Raw genomic sequence first — 21,079 nt, 5'->3', positions numbered from 1 at the left:
TACCACTGGATAAGATATATATCTGGCAATCCATATCTGACCAGAAAAGGGTCCCTCGACCGGCTCATTTTAAAAATAAATTGCCGTGTTTGAAGACATCGTCGGGGGGAGCAGATTCATCACCTCACACAGCAAAATAGCCCTAAACCTTCCGCCAGTCAAAATATAGTCCGAAATTGGTGATATTTCTTCCCAATTTGGGAAAAGGAAGTTCAGTAATTACCAAAAATAGAATCAGTGTGAGATGGACAATCATATGCATACACTTTGTAAATCAGCCATATCAAAATAAAAAATAGCAATGGGTTGGCTCGAATGAATATCTCTTGCTTTCTTAATGTTAATAGGCCCGTGAAGCCTCGAGGTTTTGAACCGCGAGCTGTAACAACGTGTAAACGCAGACCAAAAGCCGATTCTGCATCGGCTTTTGGTTCTGAACCCAATGCCGATTAGGTGTAAACACGGTAATAGTTTCATTGCCAAAGATATTATGGATGTCGTTCAAAAAGGTGACACGTTATCAACGCATTTCCTAAAAATGCATGATAGCTTTAATGAATTGAACGGTTCTTTGGGTCAATGAATAATGAGAAAAATGCATGAAAAATGCGTCAACCTGTAAACCATCTTTTCATTTTGATATATAGATTTTCACGTAAAAATAGTGGTAATCTTAGTCGAAATTCACTAGTTGTGGAATAGCCAGAGGTCAAAGTCAGCAGATGATGAAACAGGAGTGATTCATTTGTTGCAAAATTTAACAAAGCCTATGCCAACATTATTGTAATTTTTCAGTAGAATCGTTTCAATTCAGATGACCGTTTGACACCATAATTTAATATATACCGCGCCATAATAAAAAAAAATAAAACCCTAAAACACAGAGCTAATTATAGTGAATTAAAAAGATAATAAATAATTCAGTCTGTGTTAATTTTGATTATTTCCAAACTGTTAGACTTATCTTATGCTCATGTAGGTATAAAAATTATTTTACTTCCTCAATTTTCTAGATCTATATCTAGGAGAGCAATGGAAATGTCTGATTTGTTTATACGGCATATCGAAAGGAAAAATAACACTACACTGCATCATAATGTAGCATAGCGTTTACAATAGAAAATTACATTATTACATAATAGAGATAACTAGTTTTATCGCATAATTTAATTTCGATTTGTTTTTGATTTATTTGATCACATGCGGCAATACCTTTTCCTTTATTGATGTACTTGCTTAAACGATATTGACACAAATCACATCGATATTTGACGATCCTGGTGTTATAGTAATGTCACTCATTGGTTATTAAAATACTTTTTACTTAAATAATTATTATACTGTCTAGGCAATCATAGGAAATATCGTGCATCAAATGACCTGTTACAGATTTTGTTTAAATTCGGAATGGAAAATCGCTCATCATTTAGTGTCATGAGGGTTCCGAATGACAATTAAAATTTTGGTCATTTAATCACTCAAATATTTGCCGTGCTTTTATTCAAAGCCCAATCGGTGTATTTCTACCTGTATTCCAGAGTCAACTCCACTCCACTCCACTTTCTCTCTCTCTCTATTGTTCTCTTTCCCACACTCTCCCCCCTTCTCTCCCTCTCCTCCTCTTTCTCATTCTATGTATCTCACTCCCTTTCATCCGCTCACTAGCCTCTTGTCGAGGCCCTGGCGGCTGCTTCCCGAGCGAAGCGAGGGATTTCCAATTCGCTTCGGGAATTAGGCCTGGCTCTGCTTCGCTCTCTCCCTTGCTTCTCCGTGTTCGATCGGAAAGCAGCCGACAGGCCCTCTCTCTCCTTCTCTCTCCCTTCACCTCTCTCTCCTCCTCCTCTCTCTGCCTCTCTCCACCCTCTCTAAATTTATATTCGGAACTCACCTTGGATACTCTTATTTACATAAATCGCTGTTTAATTGATGATAATATACATGCAATTCATTACGGATCAGAGAACGATGGTACACAAATTAAGCGTGATTGGAAACCTAATTCGGGCCAGGAGCCAGCAGATAATCTCTTATCTCCAATAATTGTGGAAAGTGGGTAGGGCTACGCTTTTGATGATACAAACAAAACGGGTATGGGGAGAGAGGGGGAGATGGAGAGAAGAGAGGGAGAATGGGAATGGGTTGTCAATTTTTTATGAGGATTACGGTTACGGACACTAAAAGTTTCCGGCTGCATTCGTCCACATAAGAAATTGTGCGAAAAGCGATTGCGTCAATCGTTCATTAAATAAGTGTCTGTTACCCCAATTAAGTTATTATTAAGCATGCATGTGGCAGATATCATACAGCGTGACATTCTACAAGTAGACGGGATTGCTGCATAGTCCATGAAGAACAAGTGACGATCTGAAGGTCATTTTATTCCTTTTCGACTATATATCGATTTTGACTCTATCAGGTGAAAGTGAAATCGTCATGTTCGCACGCTTCCAACTAGTGCCATTAAAACTTGATCTCATCTTTAAAACCCCTCATATTCATGAGTGGCTTTGAAATTTGCATTGAAACTAGCTGGATAATGACCTGTCGACACAAAACAAAAGTTTAACTCATTGGAGCAAGGAGATTGTTTTCCTCAAGCTCATTCGTCTTGTAATAATTCGCTTACAACGCTGCATGTTGGTTGCAAGATAATTTATCTCGAATTTGAATATTGATCGACAAACTATTGAGAGTAACGTTTACCGTCTTCAACATATTTGATGGTTCAGTCCAGATCTTTTCTGGCAGGTTATGTGGTTTGAGTTTATAATTCACTTCACTCTTACATTTAAAAATTTAAAATACATTTTCAGATGAAAGAATGATGTAACTATCAGTGAACAATGATGGATATCTCCGAGTTGGTAGTTTGAAAAATATTATCCAACCACCTGTCGCGGTATTCCTTCTGATTAGGAGAAAGTAAGTTTCAAGAATGGAAAAACGGGGCAAGGAGGCTTGGTTCGACGCCCCAAGCAAACCTGTCAAAACTTTCGAATCTCTTGACAGGGAGAATGCACCATCCATGGATAAAACTGACTTTAAGATGTCTAAGGACGAAGAAAACTCGGTTCTTTTTCTCGTTGGAAGTCGCATGGCAAGCACCGGTGCCCACGGGATCCCTAACATCCAGCGAGCCTCAAACCTATGGCGCCGACTCATCTGGGTACTGCTCTTCTGTGGTGGAGTCAGCGTGGTCGTTTGGCAGGTAACGACCCTTATCATCACCTTCTTCAACTTTGGCGTCGATGTCAATATCGACTACGTCCGACAGCGTGCCATTAACTTCCCTGCAGTCACCGTCTGTAACCTTAACCCTGTGCCGTTATCAAAGACTGGTTATGTCTTGAATCTAGCGTGGGGCAACCCAAACGCGACATCTATGTTCAGAGGCTTACTACCACAGAACCAATCTGCGGTTGCGACACAAAACCAAACAACTACATCAGAGTCTTCGGTGATTTCTTTTTCATTACTTTTTCACTTTGATATATTCATTTTTCAGACTAAAAAGATGATTTCCTATTCCATCCCAAATTCTAACCCCAAACAGCTAACTCTGGTCAACTTTAGGTAATCTAACAAACACTCGGCACTATTTTTATTATTGATCTATTTTGTAAATTAAGTAGGTACTTATGAGGTATATATATTTGCTTGGAAGCACTGTACACTGCACCCTTAAGTTATTGTTCTCTGATTGTGTCGAAGTAGATTTTAAGGCATGTACAATATTATGTTTTTGTCTTCTTGTCCTCCTCAACTTAAAGACATGGGTGATCTTGCCCTCCATACCCGTCTTCTCATTCTGAATAACATCATCATCTTAATTTGCCTTTAAGTTTCCTTTCAGCGTGATGTATTTTAATGAATGGTTGGTGTTGCTGCTCCAGTTGGTACGTGTGGTTTTTTATGTGTTTTTTTTTAATACTAACTTGTTACTTTAGACCTCTGTGATAAAATCTATTTTTTTTTATGGGTGGGTCTTTATCAACCTGGGTAAGTATCACATCTTTTTACACTAAATGTAAACAGCATGTTTGATTCAAATCCTTTCTATTTTTCAATGTGAAAATTGGAATTGCTTTCCTAGTCCTTTCTTCAACTATATTTAAGCATACTTTTACGCAAACAAGTCATATTTCTCACTTTCTAGAAGCACAACTCCTATAGTTTTGAAAAGGCACTGGTTTTGATCTCCCATATTTTCAGAATATTTTATAGATGTTAGTAAAAAAAAACAATAACAATGATGAATTATAATGAAAAAAAAATTGTTACCTAAAGGTAACTTTCAATAACAATTTTAAAAAAAATTAGTGTGCTTTAAATGAATGTTGACAGTCTGTATTTTGCGAAAACTGATGGTAGTTATTATATGTTTTTCTTTGGATGCTTTAATTATCGATTTTCTATGATGGTAAAATCAATTTGAACGATAATTACTCGGTGGAATTAAATTCGAATAATCCCCTTTACAAGCACGCTTAATAAGTTATCTGCGTAAAATTGACTTTAGCTTGGAGCGATAATGAGCCCTTTTGTTTCCAAGTACCCTATCATGCCTATGGCATAAATAAAATTTTGGCATTGGTCATGAAATTGGTGTTATATAAACCCAAGGTAACATGACCATATTAAATAACTTAACAATTTTGATAGTAAAAAAATATGTAAGAAAATTATCATAGAAAAATCATAATCGTAACTTTACTCAATAGGGTGACGTGGCCGAGTGGTCTAAGGCGCCTGATTATACATCGAAAGTCCATTGTTTGATCCGCTGCCGCGGCACCTATATGCCTGTGAGCATGATATTTAATCGACAATACTCTTTTATCCTGCATTCAAATAAATGAAAATTTTATACGCATTCTTGGTAACTAGTGTGCACTTGTTTATTAAAACAAGATATTCAATGATTAATACATTTTTTAAATTACATTAACTCAACACCACGTTTGATTTCGATCTTCGATTCGAACTTTAGATTAATCTTAATCAAGAATTACTAATAAACTCTCATTGGAAATTATATTTTATTGGACTATAACATTTCAAATGCACACACACACACACACATGTACATATGTACATATATATATATATATATATATATATATATATATATGTATGTATGTATATATATATATTTATATATTCAAGAAATCTTAAAGTCTCCATGACCAAAAAGAAGGCTTGGAAAAACCTATTACGTGTATTGGTATTGCTGCAAAAAAATATTAATTCATAAACATAACAAAATTACTTTCAGACAAAATAACTGTTAGCCTATAGTTCCGATTATTTTATTTAAAAATGTAGTGTTATTTTTCAACTGTCAGTATTTTTCATGAATTGTTTTAAACTGGATGTTGTAATTGTCCTCAAATCCGTGCATGTGTCTTCCTGTCAGAAGATACTCAGTGCAATTATTCCAACTAATCATTTTGATTAAAATGGTAACTAACTTTCAGTAGGTGCGGTTGTAGACTAAAAGTTTTTTGGGGGCTTGAGAAATTTTAGACGTTGGTTTATTCAATAGAGTTAAAAATGGCCTATTGTTGGTATCCTAGACTGACCACGCAGCTAGTTCCCCTCCCTTATACAGAATATTTTTGATATCATGCGAGGGAGCGTAGCGACGGAGCGAAAAAATGCTTGATGATTTTTCATCTATACCATGCGCCATCAGAGCCTGATGGGTGTTTAAGATGTAGATGACGGCATTCAACGATAATGGGGGGGGGGTGGAATGGTTATCAGGGTTTGTGTTGTTACTCTCTCCGGAGCGATATTCCCAAATTTTTGAGACTTTGAACGTGAAAAAAGTGTATTAAAGAATATGTAAGGGGATCGAGTTTTTATATCAATGACACGCTTGAAAATATTACGAGTTAAGGTGGTGACCAGGGATTTTTTTTAAAGTGAAACCTTGCATTTGGAGCACTTTATTGACTTCCGAATATAAGTGCTTCTTTTGTAACATCGTTAAATTACTGATACTCAACATGCACAATATTATGGTCTGCAAAAGAAAATGATCCAATGATAAGTATTGTAGAGAATAGAGTCAAATCATTCAATGCTTCTATCATTGGGTGGAGAGGGGGCAGTGAGCGATTGCCATGAAAATATTTGGGATGCGGCAAACATATCGATTTTCCCAGCCCAATAATTTTTACAAGATGAAAAAAATAATGAATCCATTACAAAAATGTGTTTGAGGAAATATCTGAAAGCGCTATAAATCCATCAAACTTGGCATAAAAATACTCAAACATAAATTTGTATTATTTATTTTGGGGGGTGTGCTTCACGAGGCGAAAATTGTAAAAATGGATCGGCACTCGTGACTCTTATTCAAAAAAATTTAGCCGAAGGTTTAGTCTCCATCAGGAGGTATTTGGCGACAAAGCCATTTTCATAAAAAAATATCCTAAGGAATGACAAAACACGGACAGGTTTAGAGTAGAAACTTCAAGTTAATGGCATTAGTATTGTTTTACTCGTGGTGGGTGACATATATAGGGATGTTGATTTGAAGGGGGAAAGGGTTGTAAGGCAGGCTACTATATTGCAGGAGATAATTGACTTCCTATACTAGCATTCATGTATTCTGCATTTAGATCTTTTTTGCGAGGGAGCGTTTAGCGACCAAGCGAGAAAAATTTCGATTTGAATAGTAAAAACAGTGATTTTAGAGCACATGACGACATGAATGGCATACTGCATTAATCAATACATATATAAAGCATATAGGGCCTACATATATTCCTTGTGGTCGATTTTTTTTTTGGGGGGGGCTCCCCTAAAACCGCACCTGACTTTCATTCCTTCGCACTGGACACAGTACTAGCTTCGTTTGTAATGGACGATTTGGCGTCATCGCCATTTCTATTATTTGCTGTGTGCAACCATGACTTGCACGGTATTATGACGGTTGTGTCTATAAAATGGCGTGACCCTGGGACACATTAACTAATGATAGATCGAGCTCTCGACCCACCAACCATCAACGACACACATATATGTTTAATGAAATAATGAAGATGATTAAACGCAGCTCCGGACTCTTCAAACATAATTACTATTAATGAGGGGGTGAGGCCTCGATCCCCCCGTCAGGGCAATTAAAACTTCCGTTCACTTATACCAATATAACGGGTTACTACTAGGTCAACGATTACAAAGCGGGAAGCATTATTTTGCTTTTAGTTGCCTTGGGAACGTGAAGCTATAGATAAATCCTGGTACAGATGTATGATATCATAACATGGTGATCTTATTCTTTTGACACACCTTATCATGTAGATTTACCCCCTCCCCCACACCCACACACTGGTATACACACCAAATCTCCCCCAAACCCCAACACACTAAAAATAAACGAATCAATAAATAAATAAACTAATAAATGGTAACAGTAATAATAATGAATGATTTTTTTTTAATTAAGAATGAAAATAATCCCCTTTGGTAACACTCTGTTGAATATAAATACACATGGACAAAATAGTCCTACACATGTCAACCTCACTTATATTTATTATGTAATGAACTTATGTAGATTTCGAAATATTGCGGGGTTTTTGTCTAGCCTGCATAGCAGAGCGAGGCTAAAGGCGCCGCTTTTTCGAAAGTGACGGCGTCGTCAGTTTTTGAAATGTCATCATAACTTAGAAAGTATATAGACCTAGTTCATAAACTTATACGTAAGAGTAATTAAGTATTACCATGGACCTATGGTATTACTGAACACCCAGCCTGACTTTCAGGTCACATGACCAAGGTCAAAGGTCATTTAGGGTCAATGAACTTAGACAATGTTGGGGAACTCATCTTAACCAAGGTTAAGTTTTTGAAATGTCATCATAAATTCAAAAATATTTCGACCTATAAGGATAAAAGTGTATCACTACAGATCCTTCCTGAGTTTCAATTCACACGATAAGATCAAAGGGGATTTAAAGGTCAACGAACTTTGGCCATGTCAGTGGGGTCATTTGAGGAATTGTCATCATAATTTTAAAAGTTTATGGATCTAGTTCATGAAACTTGGATATAAGAACAATCATGTATCCCTAAATATCATGTGCGAATCTCAGGTCACATGGCCAAGGTCAAAGGTCACTTAGGGTCAACGAAGTTTGTCCATGTTGGGGGTATTAGAGGCATTGTCATCATAACATTGAAATTTTATGGATCTAGTTCATGAGACGTAGACATAGAGTAACTATGTATACTTAAACATCCTGTGCGAGTTTCAGGTCACATGACCATGGTCAAAGGCCTTTTAAAGGTCAATGAACTGTGGTCGTACTGGGAATATGTGTTGAATTAGCATCATAACTTAGACAGTTTATGGATCTAGCTCATGACACAAGGGTAATCAACTATGAATGATTGTTTTGCACTTGTCTTAGGTCACATGATCAAAGTCTAGGGTCATTTTGGTCAATGGACATAATATTTCATTATCATATTAGTGTTTTCTTCTGTGAATAATTACTCATTAGCTGTTTTCACAGGCAGCACTGCTGCTTTATCGAATTGCGTAATGCAGGCGAGACTGCCAGAGGCGTTCCACTTGTTTTTGATACGCAACCACATGCTAACAAAACCTTTGACGTCATTGAAAATGAAAATTTTAAAAGTTAATCAATTAGTGTCATCAACGTGTTATTAATGTATAAAGATTTCAATGGAACATGATTTTTTCGGTTTACATTGTTGTACAGATATTACTAGTTCACTTACAGAAGTCACTTCTGTAGCATTTTGTTCAAACCATCGCATTGTCATGATTTATTTTTATTCTAATCAACTTAATACTAGGATAAAATATACTATTGATAACAGATCCATCATTCTATATCTGTCATGTCATCATTATAGTTAAACTGCTTTTTCAACAGTTTGAAGATCCATGGTTCCACCGTTCCCGATATCCATGTAATTCACTTCCGCTGCATTTAACGTGCAGATATATATGCTAAATTTCATACCCTTATGGTATTATGTAACTGTTGAAAGCAATTCAAGATAATAATGATAAATGGCAAACGACCTCATGTTTTTGATAGGTCTTTTATGAGTGACAACCAGAGTTATTTGCAAATGATTGAACAATGGTTATGAATTAAAGATATTGTGTTAGATGATGTTTGAATGTGTGTATTTATTTATTTTTTATCTTTCTTTCTTTGCAGGGATATCAAGACTGGGGTAACGTAAACTTTGATGAGTTAGATTCCCGTGTTAGCCACTTGGAGGTCGCCCAGGGTATCATTGGTAGCGCGGCGTATGAGAACCGGAGTGAAACCGGGCATGACCTCGATGACATGCTTCTTGATTGCGACTTCGAGAACTATCCATGTACACCGGAGTAAGAATCAATACACTGCATTTTTTTTTAATCATTCAGTTTGCAGTAGCGTTATATCAAGTCTCAAAGATGTTTCAATTTCTCTCCAATCTTTAGAAGAGCATTTTTGTAATACGATTTTGTAGCTTGTTCCTTTTCTTTTGTAAATGATACCTAAAATATCTGTGTTGATGGTTCTATCCAAGCCATGACGTAGTTCCCTTCCGCAAGATATTTATCCACATTGTGCTGCACTCAACCCAGGTGAGGTGAATGGGTATACCTGGTAGAAATTTATTCCTTGAAATACCGAGCGCTGGAAGCTAGCTGCTTGAGCTACAGCCGGGGTAATATATCCAAGTCTTTGGACGCTCATAGAGACGTTATTCATAATGTGTTATGCGCTATTCAAGAACTGACTATTATTATGATTATTGATTTGCAGCAACTTTTCACACTTCTATAACTACCTGTACGGAAATTGCTACACCTTTAACTCCGGAGAATTCGGGAAGCTTCTCACAGTGTCAAAAGTAGGACCATTATATGGTAAGAAATTCTGAAGTAAGGCATAACTCTTAAGTGATGATCTCCATTATTATTTTAAATATCACATTTTATTTTCATGGACGAGCAAGGAGCAACAAGTTTGAAGTATATGTCATTTCAACTCAACACCGAAGCAAGATGACGACCATTTATTATCCAGTATTAACGAGCAGGGTCCCGTATGTTAACACAAATGTTAGCGATTAATTGCTAATTTGAAAGAACAATTCTGATTGGTTCCTAGTCAGTTTACTGAGCAAAATGTGCATGCATCAGTGATTTTGATAGGCCATTTCAGTTAGCGATTAATCGCTAACCTGGGCCCTGATAATGATTTTAAAGAATTAATATGTATTGTAAGCGAGAAAAATAGATTTGTTTTTTTTATCTTTCCTTTGAAAGAGCATACAAAGGGGGAACCACTGTGGTGTTAACCGGTGTTAAATTGGTGGTGTTAGTTTTACACCTATAGGTGCTATTACAACACCTTTGGTTGTTACATTTACACTCTTTGGTGATATGATCAATCTCTAGGGTGTAATTTTAACACCTCAGGGTGTGGTCCTCTATTAACACCAATTGGTGTCAGTTTTAACACCACAGTTTTTACAGTGTACGAGTAGGCTATGTGTGTGGGTATGGACGTTTGTGTGTTGATAAAAAAAGTGAGGGTGAGAGGAGATGGAAATGTGACTGATTGGTAATTAAAAAATGTATTCCACAATTTTCAACAAAATATGGCTATAAGACAATAAGATTAGGCAGGTGTCAGCCGATACGTGTGGAAGGTATGTAAGTGTGACGATATGTGCGTGTGTGTGTGTGTGTGTGTGTGTGTGATTTATTGTGTGTGGAAGGAAGATGCGCTCTCGTATGTGAAGGTTTGTATGAGCGAGAGAGGTTATGTGCGAAATTAACCAGCTTTGGACATTAATTGTAAATTAACTTTTCACAATAATCCAGTTCAAGTGGTTTGGGTTATTAACTGTCATATAAGCAATTATCTCGCAATGGTAATTTCCACAATAGGTAAATATCATTTATCTTCTCTCAGGAAGTCATAAAAGGTTTACTTGTATCCGCACATTCTGCTGCTTTAACCGAAGGAAGTCTGTTCAATGTGGTGGATTTTCGTAGTAGTTGTTTTTTTTTTGTTCTTTGAGTCTGATGTTGCCATCATAAAATGATGAAAAGAGCTCCATGACTGCCACATAACCACAATAGAAGTTGGAATGGGCAGTCAGCCCAAACCAATCATAACCAGGGGCCAAAGCCATGCACTTGCTCCTGGGACTGAAACAGGGTTTTCCCCTTCACAGTTCATACGGATGCAAGCTAGGGTTGTCATCCCCAAAGGAAGCCTGGTCAGCTATAGGAGCCAAGCAAGACAAGCTAATAACCTTTACGTCTAACCTCCCCTTTGACCTCTAGCCTCATCTTTGACTTCTAAACTCCTCTTTGAAGATGATTATGAATATAACTTCATTTTCATTTCCATTTTTTATATGAAAGGCCTTTCTTTGGAGCTGTACATCCAGCAGAGTGAGTACATATCATCCCTACAGCCCTCGGCGGGTCTACGGCTTCTCGTACACGACCAGAACGAGATGCCCTTCCCGGAGGATCAGGGGATAAACTTGGCCCCAGGAGCCCATGCCTCTGTCGGGTTGTCAATGGTATGATTTCTTGAACCACACAGCAAAAACTGTGGTGTTAACCGGTGTACATAGAGGAACACCATGCAGTAATTTTACACCGGTGTTAAATTGGTGGTGTTAGCTTTACACCTCGATATAGGTGCTATTACAACACCTTTTGATGTTATATTTACACTCTATGGTGTTGCCTTTAATCTCTAGGGTGTAATTTTAACACCTCAGGGTGTGGTCCTCTATTAACACCAATTGTTGTCAATTTTAACACCGCAGTTTAAACAGTGCATTTTTGCGTTATATTTCTCCCATTTCACCCCAAATTTGTGTCCATAAATAATTAGAACATAGAATAATTGATGTAGGCCTATATATTAAAAATTGCCCTTTTTATTTTTATAATTTTCATTTGCAAATGCACATATCCCAACTCTGTTGATGCAAAATTGAAATCGATTTCATGTGATTTGATATTCACATCCCATCGTACAAGAATAAGCATTAATCTACAACTTATTACAAACTGTGCAAAATAACATAGATTCAGACATATACCCCAATAAACAATGACGTAATGGGAGAATTCTACTCATAAGCATTGCTTGTAGATTATCTAAATAGATCAATTACAATTCGAATAATTAATAAGATTGCAATTTTCATTCAAATTTATTATGTATACATATATTTTATAAACTATATCGATTTTTTGTATTTTCGTTGACACACAAAAAAAGAATTATCTTCATACAAGGGCAGTCCTATCTTTTATACCACATTAATGTCAATGCTTTAAATAGAAATCAACTCAAATAATAAGGAACCCGTATTTCTTTCTAATGCAACTTAGATAGATTAACCCCTCTTTCTGTGAATTATTTTTCAAAATATCATTTTAGGTTTACCTGGAAAGATTGGGCACACCTTACACGAATTGTTCTTCTAGATTCAAGCCTGGTAATATCTTCAAAGATAAATTCCATCACCTTGATTATTCCAGATCAGTAAGTATACCAAATAGAACCACCGAAACGATGGACATCTTGGCGCGATCATAAAAAAGAAGAGGAAGCTTTGGCGGTCCTTGCAATCTTATCATGGCGTCTTGTGAAAGCGTGGAGGACCTCTCTAATCCTCATCGTCAACGCAAGAACATTGTCCAAACTGTAGTGTTCTGGATCGAGAGGTCCAAATTGACGGTAGTTTTGGTATTAAAATGTAACAAACAGGGGAATTCTTTATTTCAATTGGTTATTGAATAGTTACCACATTAAGGGCTTGTTTCACATACAAATTTGCTCTGAACCAATCAGATGCAAGGATTTTAGAAGCATATAAGAAAAGTTGGTGAAATATACTATTTATTTCATGAAATGTTACCCGAATTTCATCCCTAAAAAAACAGCGTTTGTAATATAAATAACAGTCAATCTTTGGTCATGATCACATGCATTAGTAATTATTGGGGCTTGGTAAATTTGACCTGTTTTTTAGTATTCTTTCATGTTTTCGATGTACATTATATGCCTGTCACTGCCCTGTGAGAGCAAAACCTAGGCTAAATGAAACGATACTTTATTTTTACTTCATAATTTAAAGTCTTATTTCATTTTAGGGGAAACATACCATTCGTCCCAGGTAACACACACAAAAAAAAGAATAATGAAATAAAATTATAGAATGAATTAAATGATGATAACAATAAGGTGATTGTGTAGCACAAAGCCAATTGATATTGCTCTTTGTGCGTTACATAAAGCTTATCAAGATTGATTTATAAGATGTCTTTTATTTTTAACACAATGGTAGAGTTATTACTGAGCTGATAACACTGTCACTTAACATAGTCTTTAAGCGGCCCGTATATAAGAGCTACATAATTTATTTTCATAACATTGGATTTTCGACGAAAATGTAACCGTTTTTTAATATGTTCATTTCTTTTCAGGCATGCGAGAAAGATTGTTATTTTAATGAAGTAATGAGAGTGTGCGGATGTGCCGATGTCAAGTACAATTATAATGACTCTGCTACACCTTGCGACTCGGACAACGGTAAGACATTATGAAGACTTAGATTTATTCAATTAATATGAAATATGGAAAGTCAACGAAGCCACAATTCAGCATTTTTACAGACCATTCACACTATCCCTTTGTTAAGACAAATAAGAGCAATTATCAACATATGTATTTGGTTTTATCGATGACGCATTCCAAAACATACGCTCGAATATAGCTTGCATTATTGTTGATAGTTATTGCTTTGCAAGCTCTCCATACTTGAGAATGATTTGTATTATTTCATCTCTAAGGAAAAGAAAAACATTCTCTTGAAGTCGCTAGAAATATAAGGACATGTTGGTTAATTTGTGTTGGGTAAAACCTCAAGTCGTAATGACTTCTTTGATTGGTAAAACCAGCGTTGATATATAAATATATACACATTGTTTCTTGTCAAGCAATATTGGGTGATAAAAGGTTCCATGACACTTGCTCCGGCGACAATTGCTCCGCTATGAATTCCACACTAATCGAATGACCAACCCAAACCCTGGGTTTAACACTATACCCTATATACCCTAAACCTAACAAAACCCTATTGCAACACTAAACCTGACCCTTCATCTTAGACGCCAGAGCAACTGTCGCAGGAGCATATGTCGTGCCACCAATTAAAATATGAAGAATACCATTTGAAATAAGAAACATGGCATTCAGTAGATATTGCTGATGCTAAGAGCTGTTTTTTCAAAGCCCAAATAATAGACAGTCCAATACACCTTCACTGTTTCACCTTCATTCAACAAACACAAGCAACATTCATGACATTCAGTCTATTTTATTCAAACTCACGGGGGCAGGGTCGGCGATCGTGGGGGGGGGGACACAGTGCTCCCACACACTCTTTGGAGCACTGAAAAGGTGCCTTTTTTACGCAAGAAAAATGCCCCCTTACGAACGTGCTTTTCAGTGAGTTCCCTTTTTTTCTGTTATTCATATTCTGATTTGTTCTTACTTACTTTGTCAATTTGTTTGAAATGAATAAGAATAAATCAAATTAATCAATCAATCAATAATTCGACTAGGAAAGGTAACATACCTCGCTATGAAAACATGTAACATTTTTGTAAGCCGACACGGCAAGAAAGTGATACCTCATCTAGTCGACATACCACTTTTTATAAGTCAACTTAGAAAGATAACGTATCTTACCACCTCGTCAAGTCCGGGGTCAAGTCCATGACACTATAAAGCTTTCGTAGTACTGAACATTTGATGATACGTCCAACTCTTGAAATGAGCCTTTATCAAAGATCGCGCTGGGGTTGGTTTTATTGGTAATACTTCAGCATTAGATAAAAATTCTCAAATTCCTATAATTTTTGCGATGAATACCACCATGTTGATGTTGGGAAAGGGGTTGTGGCCCAGTGGTTTAGTCTCCGGACTTTCAAACAGGGGGTTGTGGGTTCGAATCCCAGCCATGGCGTAATTTCCTTCAGCAAGAAATTTATCCACATTGTGCTGCACTCAACCCAGATGAGGTGAATGGGTACCTGGCAGGAATTTATTCCTTGAAATGCGTGTGCGCTGTAATCATAGTAATTACGGCAGCCAAGCTACAGCTGGGTCCTTTGGAAGCGCATAGAGACATTATTCATCATTGTGATATGCGCTATACAAGAACTGTTTTTTATTATTATTATTATTATAAAATTAATGCATTGCGCTATCTCCTTTCTTCTACTTTGTGCTTTCCTTCAAAAGTGGCATGTGTGACTGAGGTCGAGAACAATTACACAAGCGGCATGCTTGTATGTGGCTGCACAATGCCCTGTAGGTAAGTGCTCAGCAATGTTTGTCTCTAAATACCACCATTCTTCAGATTCTTTACACATTTTAATACCCAATTATTTTGATTAAGAAATATCAATACAAAGTTAATGGATTGCTTTATTTGATTTCGTTTTATACAAAATATATTCCTCTTAGCACATGCCTTCACACATGAGACGCAATCTGAATTTATCATTTCATAAGGACTGATTTAATGGCGTAGTTTAGCATCACCTTGCGGACGCTTTTTATACAACGTTGTGAATCTATTGAAAATGCCCGTCAAAACACAATGGACGAATGATAGGTCATTGTCGAAAGTTGGTTGGCCCGGGACAGCGCATCTTCTTAAAGTGATTGGTTAACATTGGTTTGACTTTTTAAAAATCTGAGCTAGAAGGTCATACTTGTCACCTGTGTCTAGGATATGTTACAAAAATGAAGCCCAGAAAAAATTGCGTTCGAAAATAATTATTTAGTGCATCTAAAATTGAAAAATAAAGTGACCGGAAACACCATCTTTATTTCATCCCATACACTTATGTGTACTATTTAGGTGTCTATAAGACGCCTATTTACAAAATCGGGGTTTGCCTTGTAGTTTTAGCTTTTCATTCTCAATAATGGTTGTTTTCACGGTTTATTAGTTCTAACGCATGCACATGTTTCATCTTGGTTTGAGAATTTTTTAAATCGGCTGCTCACAAAGTTAAACAATACCTTTAAGCTTCGCACTGGAGAAAAACAAATTCACCGACATTCGACAACGGCTCTGCGTTATACAAAACATCTGCAAAGTAATTGCTATAATCCCTAACTATGTTCCATACTATGTTACATTATAAGGAATACTTTTATCTTTTCATGAAGGATGTGATTAATTTGACATAAAAATAAGATCACATGAATTTGTGTACTACTGAAATAACATGACCACATCATGCATCCATAACTGAATGTGCGTCCTAAAAGTTGAAAACTTAATTTCATTACAGCCCGGGAGAACATAGGAACCATCATAAATTATTGTTGGTTTCAAGACCTTATAAAGACAGTGACCTTGATGAAAAAAAATCAAATAAGATATACAGAGGGGTTTAAGCAAAGAAAGAAGTTGGAGACGAAGACAAGTATTTACTGTCGTGTTTGGGTACAGTAACCATATGTATTTTTATGTGTATATAATGATTGCCAAAAGAAGTTGAATAAATTCTTTTTCAGACAGCACATCTATGAGATCACAGTGTCAGAAGCTTCTTGGCCAAACATGGGGTACACGGTGAGTAGGTTCATGATTCAAATCTTTTTTGTTGTTGTTGTTTGATGACTTTTTACTCACCACCATTGAATCCTTATGAAATTGAGTATAATTTCAAATCGAATCAAGCTTACCATAATTCAGATTTATTTATCTGATTACATGCATTTATTTTTATAACTTCTTTATCAAACAACACACAAATTTAACATTTATAAGCGATTGAGGAATTGAAACACAAGGTGTTTTTTTCGATGCAACACTGGTAGTAGCATCTCTTTATGTAAATAATAACAATAAATATTACGAATAGAGAATCGTCATTTTACATATAATAAGAGGGCGACAATGAAACGTTTTATTGACTGCGACTTATATTACGAGGGGATACGAGGGGTTAATCTGTTTGATAGGAGTAAGCTGAAACGAAATCATATTTATTTGAATTTTAATTGTCATGTGCTATTTCTGACCTTTATTGTGTTTAGTGAACGATGCCACAGGTGTAGTATTAATTCTTTTATTATCATTAGTGTTGTTTCTTTTCTTCACCTATGTTTTTAGGAAACTGTTGAAAGGAACATTGAAGGTGTGTCAGATGATTTGATGAAGAAAGTTCATGATGAGGGTGCCGAATCTTTTATAAGGTTAGTACATGCATTTATCAGGGTAGTAATATTGATGATGAATATATGCACAGCTGTAAATATAATTTCTTTGTACAAAACCTATCATAATACCAATTTGACAATGCACAGTCTTTTGAAATATGTCAAATCCTGGTTGGCTCGGCAACCACAATTATGATCCACCATATATTGAATATATATTGAATGAATATTTTTACTCTAGATTTAAAAACAAACGGTGTTTGCAACTCTGCAACCGTATACTTTTTACTGTGTTTCAAGTCACTGATGTTTATTTTATACTTTACTAATTGTAATTATTAAAATGAATTACATAATGCTGAAACTTCAAACTACGAAAGAGATTGATTTTGAATGCCTTTCTGAATATTACTTGTGATGATGACTGCCTCGTCATAAATACATAAGCGGCAAATCGTTTCAGTACTCTAAAGTTGACACAGTAAAAGTTGTATCAACGGCTAATGTACGAGTTAAATTAATGAATGTATGAGACAAGGAGGGTGACCGGTCAACCGATTCGGTCGACCGGCATGACCGGGGAAGTGCTCTATTTGGTGTATACATAGTCAAACAGCCTCTGAGCCTGTTTATTTGGTGATATATTCCTGTATACACTAACACAGCATTCTATGTAATCATAATCTTATAATCTTTTCATTTCAGTAACAACGTTCTGAAAGTAACCATATTCTACGAGAGTCTCCAGTATGAATACATTTATCAGACAGCGGCATATGGTGTAAGTATAATGCATCATTATGAAGATTCCAAAGTCTCACTTTTCCCATTTCAAAGCAAAGCAGAATTTATTCAATAATTTGTACAAGTGTTTATGGAAAGAGTACGTGGTGGACTGTTCCAAATATATTTTCCTCTAAAACTTTTTTAGGAATATCAAGTTTTATTATGTATTAAGGTAGTAAGGACGTAATAGCTTAGTTTTCATCAAAAAAGTGTGGATGAAGCACATGTGCATTTCATAAAGCTATGACCCCTTATAGTTTTTATTCTATTAATTACAGACCAAAGTTATGTGTGGCAGAATGCATTCATTCCATTATTATATATTGTATACTGTGTGAGCCCTTTCCCATTATCAAACTAAAAATATCAAAAGGCAGATGCTAGAAAAACTCGTCTTTCTAGCTGTCGATTTCGTAATGTAGTAAACGTAGAATCAATAGATTTTTTTATTTACAGCATCTGAAAATTTCTTCTGATAACTTGTTCTTCTCCAGATATATTCCCTGATCAGCGATCTCGGTGGCCAGATCGGTCTCTGGATTGGAGTCTCTATCCTCACCATCTTCGAGTTCATCGAGCTCGTATACGACCTCATTAAGCTCATCTGTCTCAGAGTGACGGATCCGCACATGAAGAAGAAGAGGTCACAAAATAACTCGAAACAAAATAACGTCATGTCCCTTGAAGGGCGGGCAAACAGCATCTTTGGTGATCGCTGACGGCACAGGGATATCCCTGGGTAATCTAATTCTTCGTCGAGTCATAGTAACTCATCATCAGCATCATGTGTTGAAATACCTTATGGAATCCTGAAGCAAGCGAACAGAGCTGAAAGTCCTGAAACAAGAGAAATCACATGACAGAATTCAATTGCAACAAATATTGACGCAAGTATGACATTTCGAAGGACTGTGCAAGTGACGTCATAATGTATACATCAAATGGTTATTTTTTTTGAACAACCGAATGAGGAACGACAGTACAGAGTAAATTATGCCTTATACAGACAGTCTTTCTTGACGCAGTCATCATTTTTATTTTAAATTATGGAATCGTCGACCAGATACAAGTGTTTCGTCATCAGCGCCAATATTTTAGACGAATGCCCACCATAGCAGTGGCCTCGACTAAGGCGTAGAGTAACAGTGTATTTGTCAACTGGTCTTTTTTAAATGTATATATGGGCTGAATTTCTTGAACATTAATGCAAATTATTCAGAATTCTATTTAGATTTAGCTGGAAAATGTCAGTAGTGTTTTTGCTGAAATAAGCTGCGCTGGGTGTGTCTGCGTCTTGTAGTCAACAACTGGATGTGGTGACGAAGATGAATTATTTTTATGGTTAGCTCATCGATGCGTTAATATTCTTCAATGTAACTGTGTTTTTTTTTTAATTCACATGCATGTGATTTCAATATGCCATGACAATTTTACAAGATTCTGCTAGTTTGTTCTGTCTTCTGGTTTTTCGCAATAATATAGTTTCGTAAGTTCAAGAATTATTCTTGGAACATTATTAATATTTTGTCTTTCGGCAGGTTTTCTTTCAGCTGTTCATTAAGAAAAAAAGATTATACTTAATTCAAGCTATGTTACATGATTTACTTAATTCCAACATTAAGAATGCATTGTTGAGTGTGCAGTAAGTATCCATGTACGTACGATTATCTGGTGATCTGTTGCAATAGGGTATTTAAAATTTGGAATATAATTTGGATGTGGTTTCCACGGTACAACTTTAAACAGCAATCCATTGAAGGCAATTTATCGCATTTTTGTGCAGAAACGAATGTTACGAAACGTTGTTGAAGATTCATCCCAAAATTGTTCATAAATAAGTATGGATACTTTGCTCCGCGACAATTGCTCAGATGTAAAATAAAATCTAATCTCCAAAACGAAATAAACCCTAATACTTATCTTTATATTATTATGAACCAAAAACTCTATTCCAATCCTAACCCTATGCCCTCTGAAATATTAAGACTGGAGCAAATGTCAGTCACCGATCAGTTTGTCTTTGGTCAATGAGACTGGACGCTTTAGCTATATGACGCCCTCTACATGACGTAGTGGTTATCATAATAGAAGCTCACTAATAATGTATATTATGCAAATATACCAGGCTTTGAGTAAGTATAGCGGGAATTATTCCTGCGAGGTTAGACTGGCATTACTATTTTTTCCCCGAGGGCCGAAGACCCGAGGGAAATATAGTGATTATGCCAGTACAATCGAGGATGAATAATTCCCTCTATACTTTCATAAAACTGATCGTAAGTTAAGAGCGACTTTTTTTTTTCAATTTAATTTATTTATTAGGTAAAAAAATCATATGAGTAGATATATACATTGTAAAATGTGAGGATCAAACACAGCCAGAGGCTTGAAAAGCAGGGGGATCCATAACAAATACATTACAGTAATACAAATACAGGTGATCCTTTCTTGTGGTAAATGATATTCACCATTAAATGTTCATTGGTGATTATTTAGCGTGTAAGAAATGTTCACCAGTCGTTCTTAAAGTCAGTCTTAACTTACGAACAGCTTTATGAAACGGCCCCAGGGAATATTTGTTTTATATCCTACTTAATAAGTTAGAGCAATAAATCTTGATCATCAAGTTCTTGTACTCTAAGAGGCTGTTCTCACTACGTTCCTAAAACTAGTTTAGTGGAAACTAGTTTAACGCGTAGTGAGAACAGTCAAAGCGGTCTTGGAAGCGATCTTTCAAACCAGTTTGGAAAACCACCTCGCGATGTACATAGTTTTCTGAACCAAACCAGCAGCGCTGACTGACCTACTTTTCCTGAAGTACTTTGCAACGCGCGGAACGCGTATTAGTGCTTGTGCCATCATGATCTGTGACGATGGAATAGTCGACTATTCCATCATTGACGTCACGGAATAGCACATTTTTTTCGGTGGGCGTTTCGACATCATCACAAAACATTGAGAATGTGTTTGGTCACATGATGCTATTGAAACCAATCAGCATACAGGATTTTATTTAT

At 36.2% G+C, this 21,079-nt stretch overlaps 1 protein-coding gene across 3 annotated transcripts in view; it reads left to right on the top strand.

The window, feature by feature from the left end:
- Window positions 1–20,555, top strand: part of LOC121415545 (degenerin deg-1-like) — a 40,631-nt gene extending 20,076 nt beyond the window's left edge. For 2 of the 3 annotated variants that reach the window (XM_041608788.1, XM_041608786.1), the window contains exons 3-12: window positions 9,213–9,388; window positions 9,813–9,916; window positions 11,429–11,592; window positions 12,468–12,572; window positions 13,517–13,622; window positions 15,339–15,411; window positions 16,629–16,686; window positions 17,230–17,312; window positions 17,982–18,057; window positions 18,557–20,555. In XM_041608788.1, the coding sequence (XP_041464722.1) occupies window positions 9,213–9,388; window positions 9,813–9,916; window positions 11,429–11,592; window positions 12,468–12,572; window positions 13,517–13,622; window positions 15,339–15,411; window positions 16,629–16,686; window positions 17,230–17,312; window positions 17,982–18,057; window positions 18,557–18,781 (1,170 nt within the window). In that variant the 3' untranslated portion in view covers window positions 18,782–20,555. Of the gene's footprint in view, window positions 1–2,028; window positions 3,458–9,212; window positions 9,389–9,812; window positions 9,917–11,428; window positions 11,593–12,467; window positions 12,573–13,516; window positions 13,623–15,338; window positions 15,412–16,628; window positions 16,687–17,229; window positions 17,313–17,981; window positions 18,058–18,556 lie in introns of those variants that run through there. The other variant, XM_041608787.1, reaches the window with a different exon arrangement.
- The last annotated feature ends 524 nt before the right edge of the window (window positions 20,556–21,079 follow it).

This window comes from Lytechinus variegatus, chromosome 5 (assembly GCF_018143015.1).
Source record: "Lytechinus variegatus isolate NC3 chromosome 5, Lvar_3.0, whole genome shotgun sequence".
Classification (NCBI taxonomy): Eukaryota; Metazoa; Echinodermata; class Echinoidea; order Temnopleuroida; family Toxopneustidae; genus Lytechinus; species Lytechinus variegatus.
This window is presented reverse-complemented; position numbering and strand designations above follow the sequence as displayed.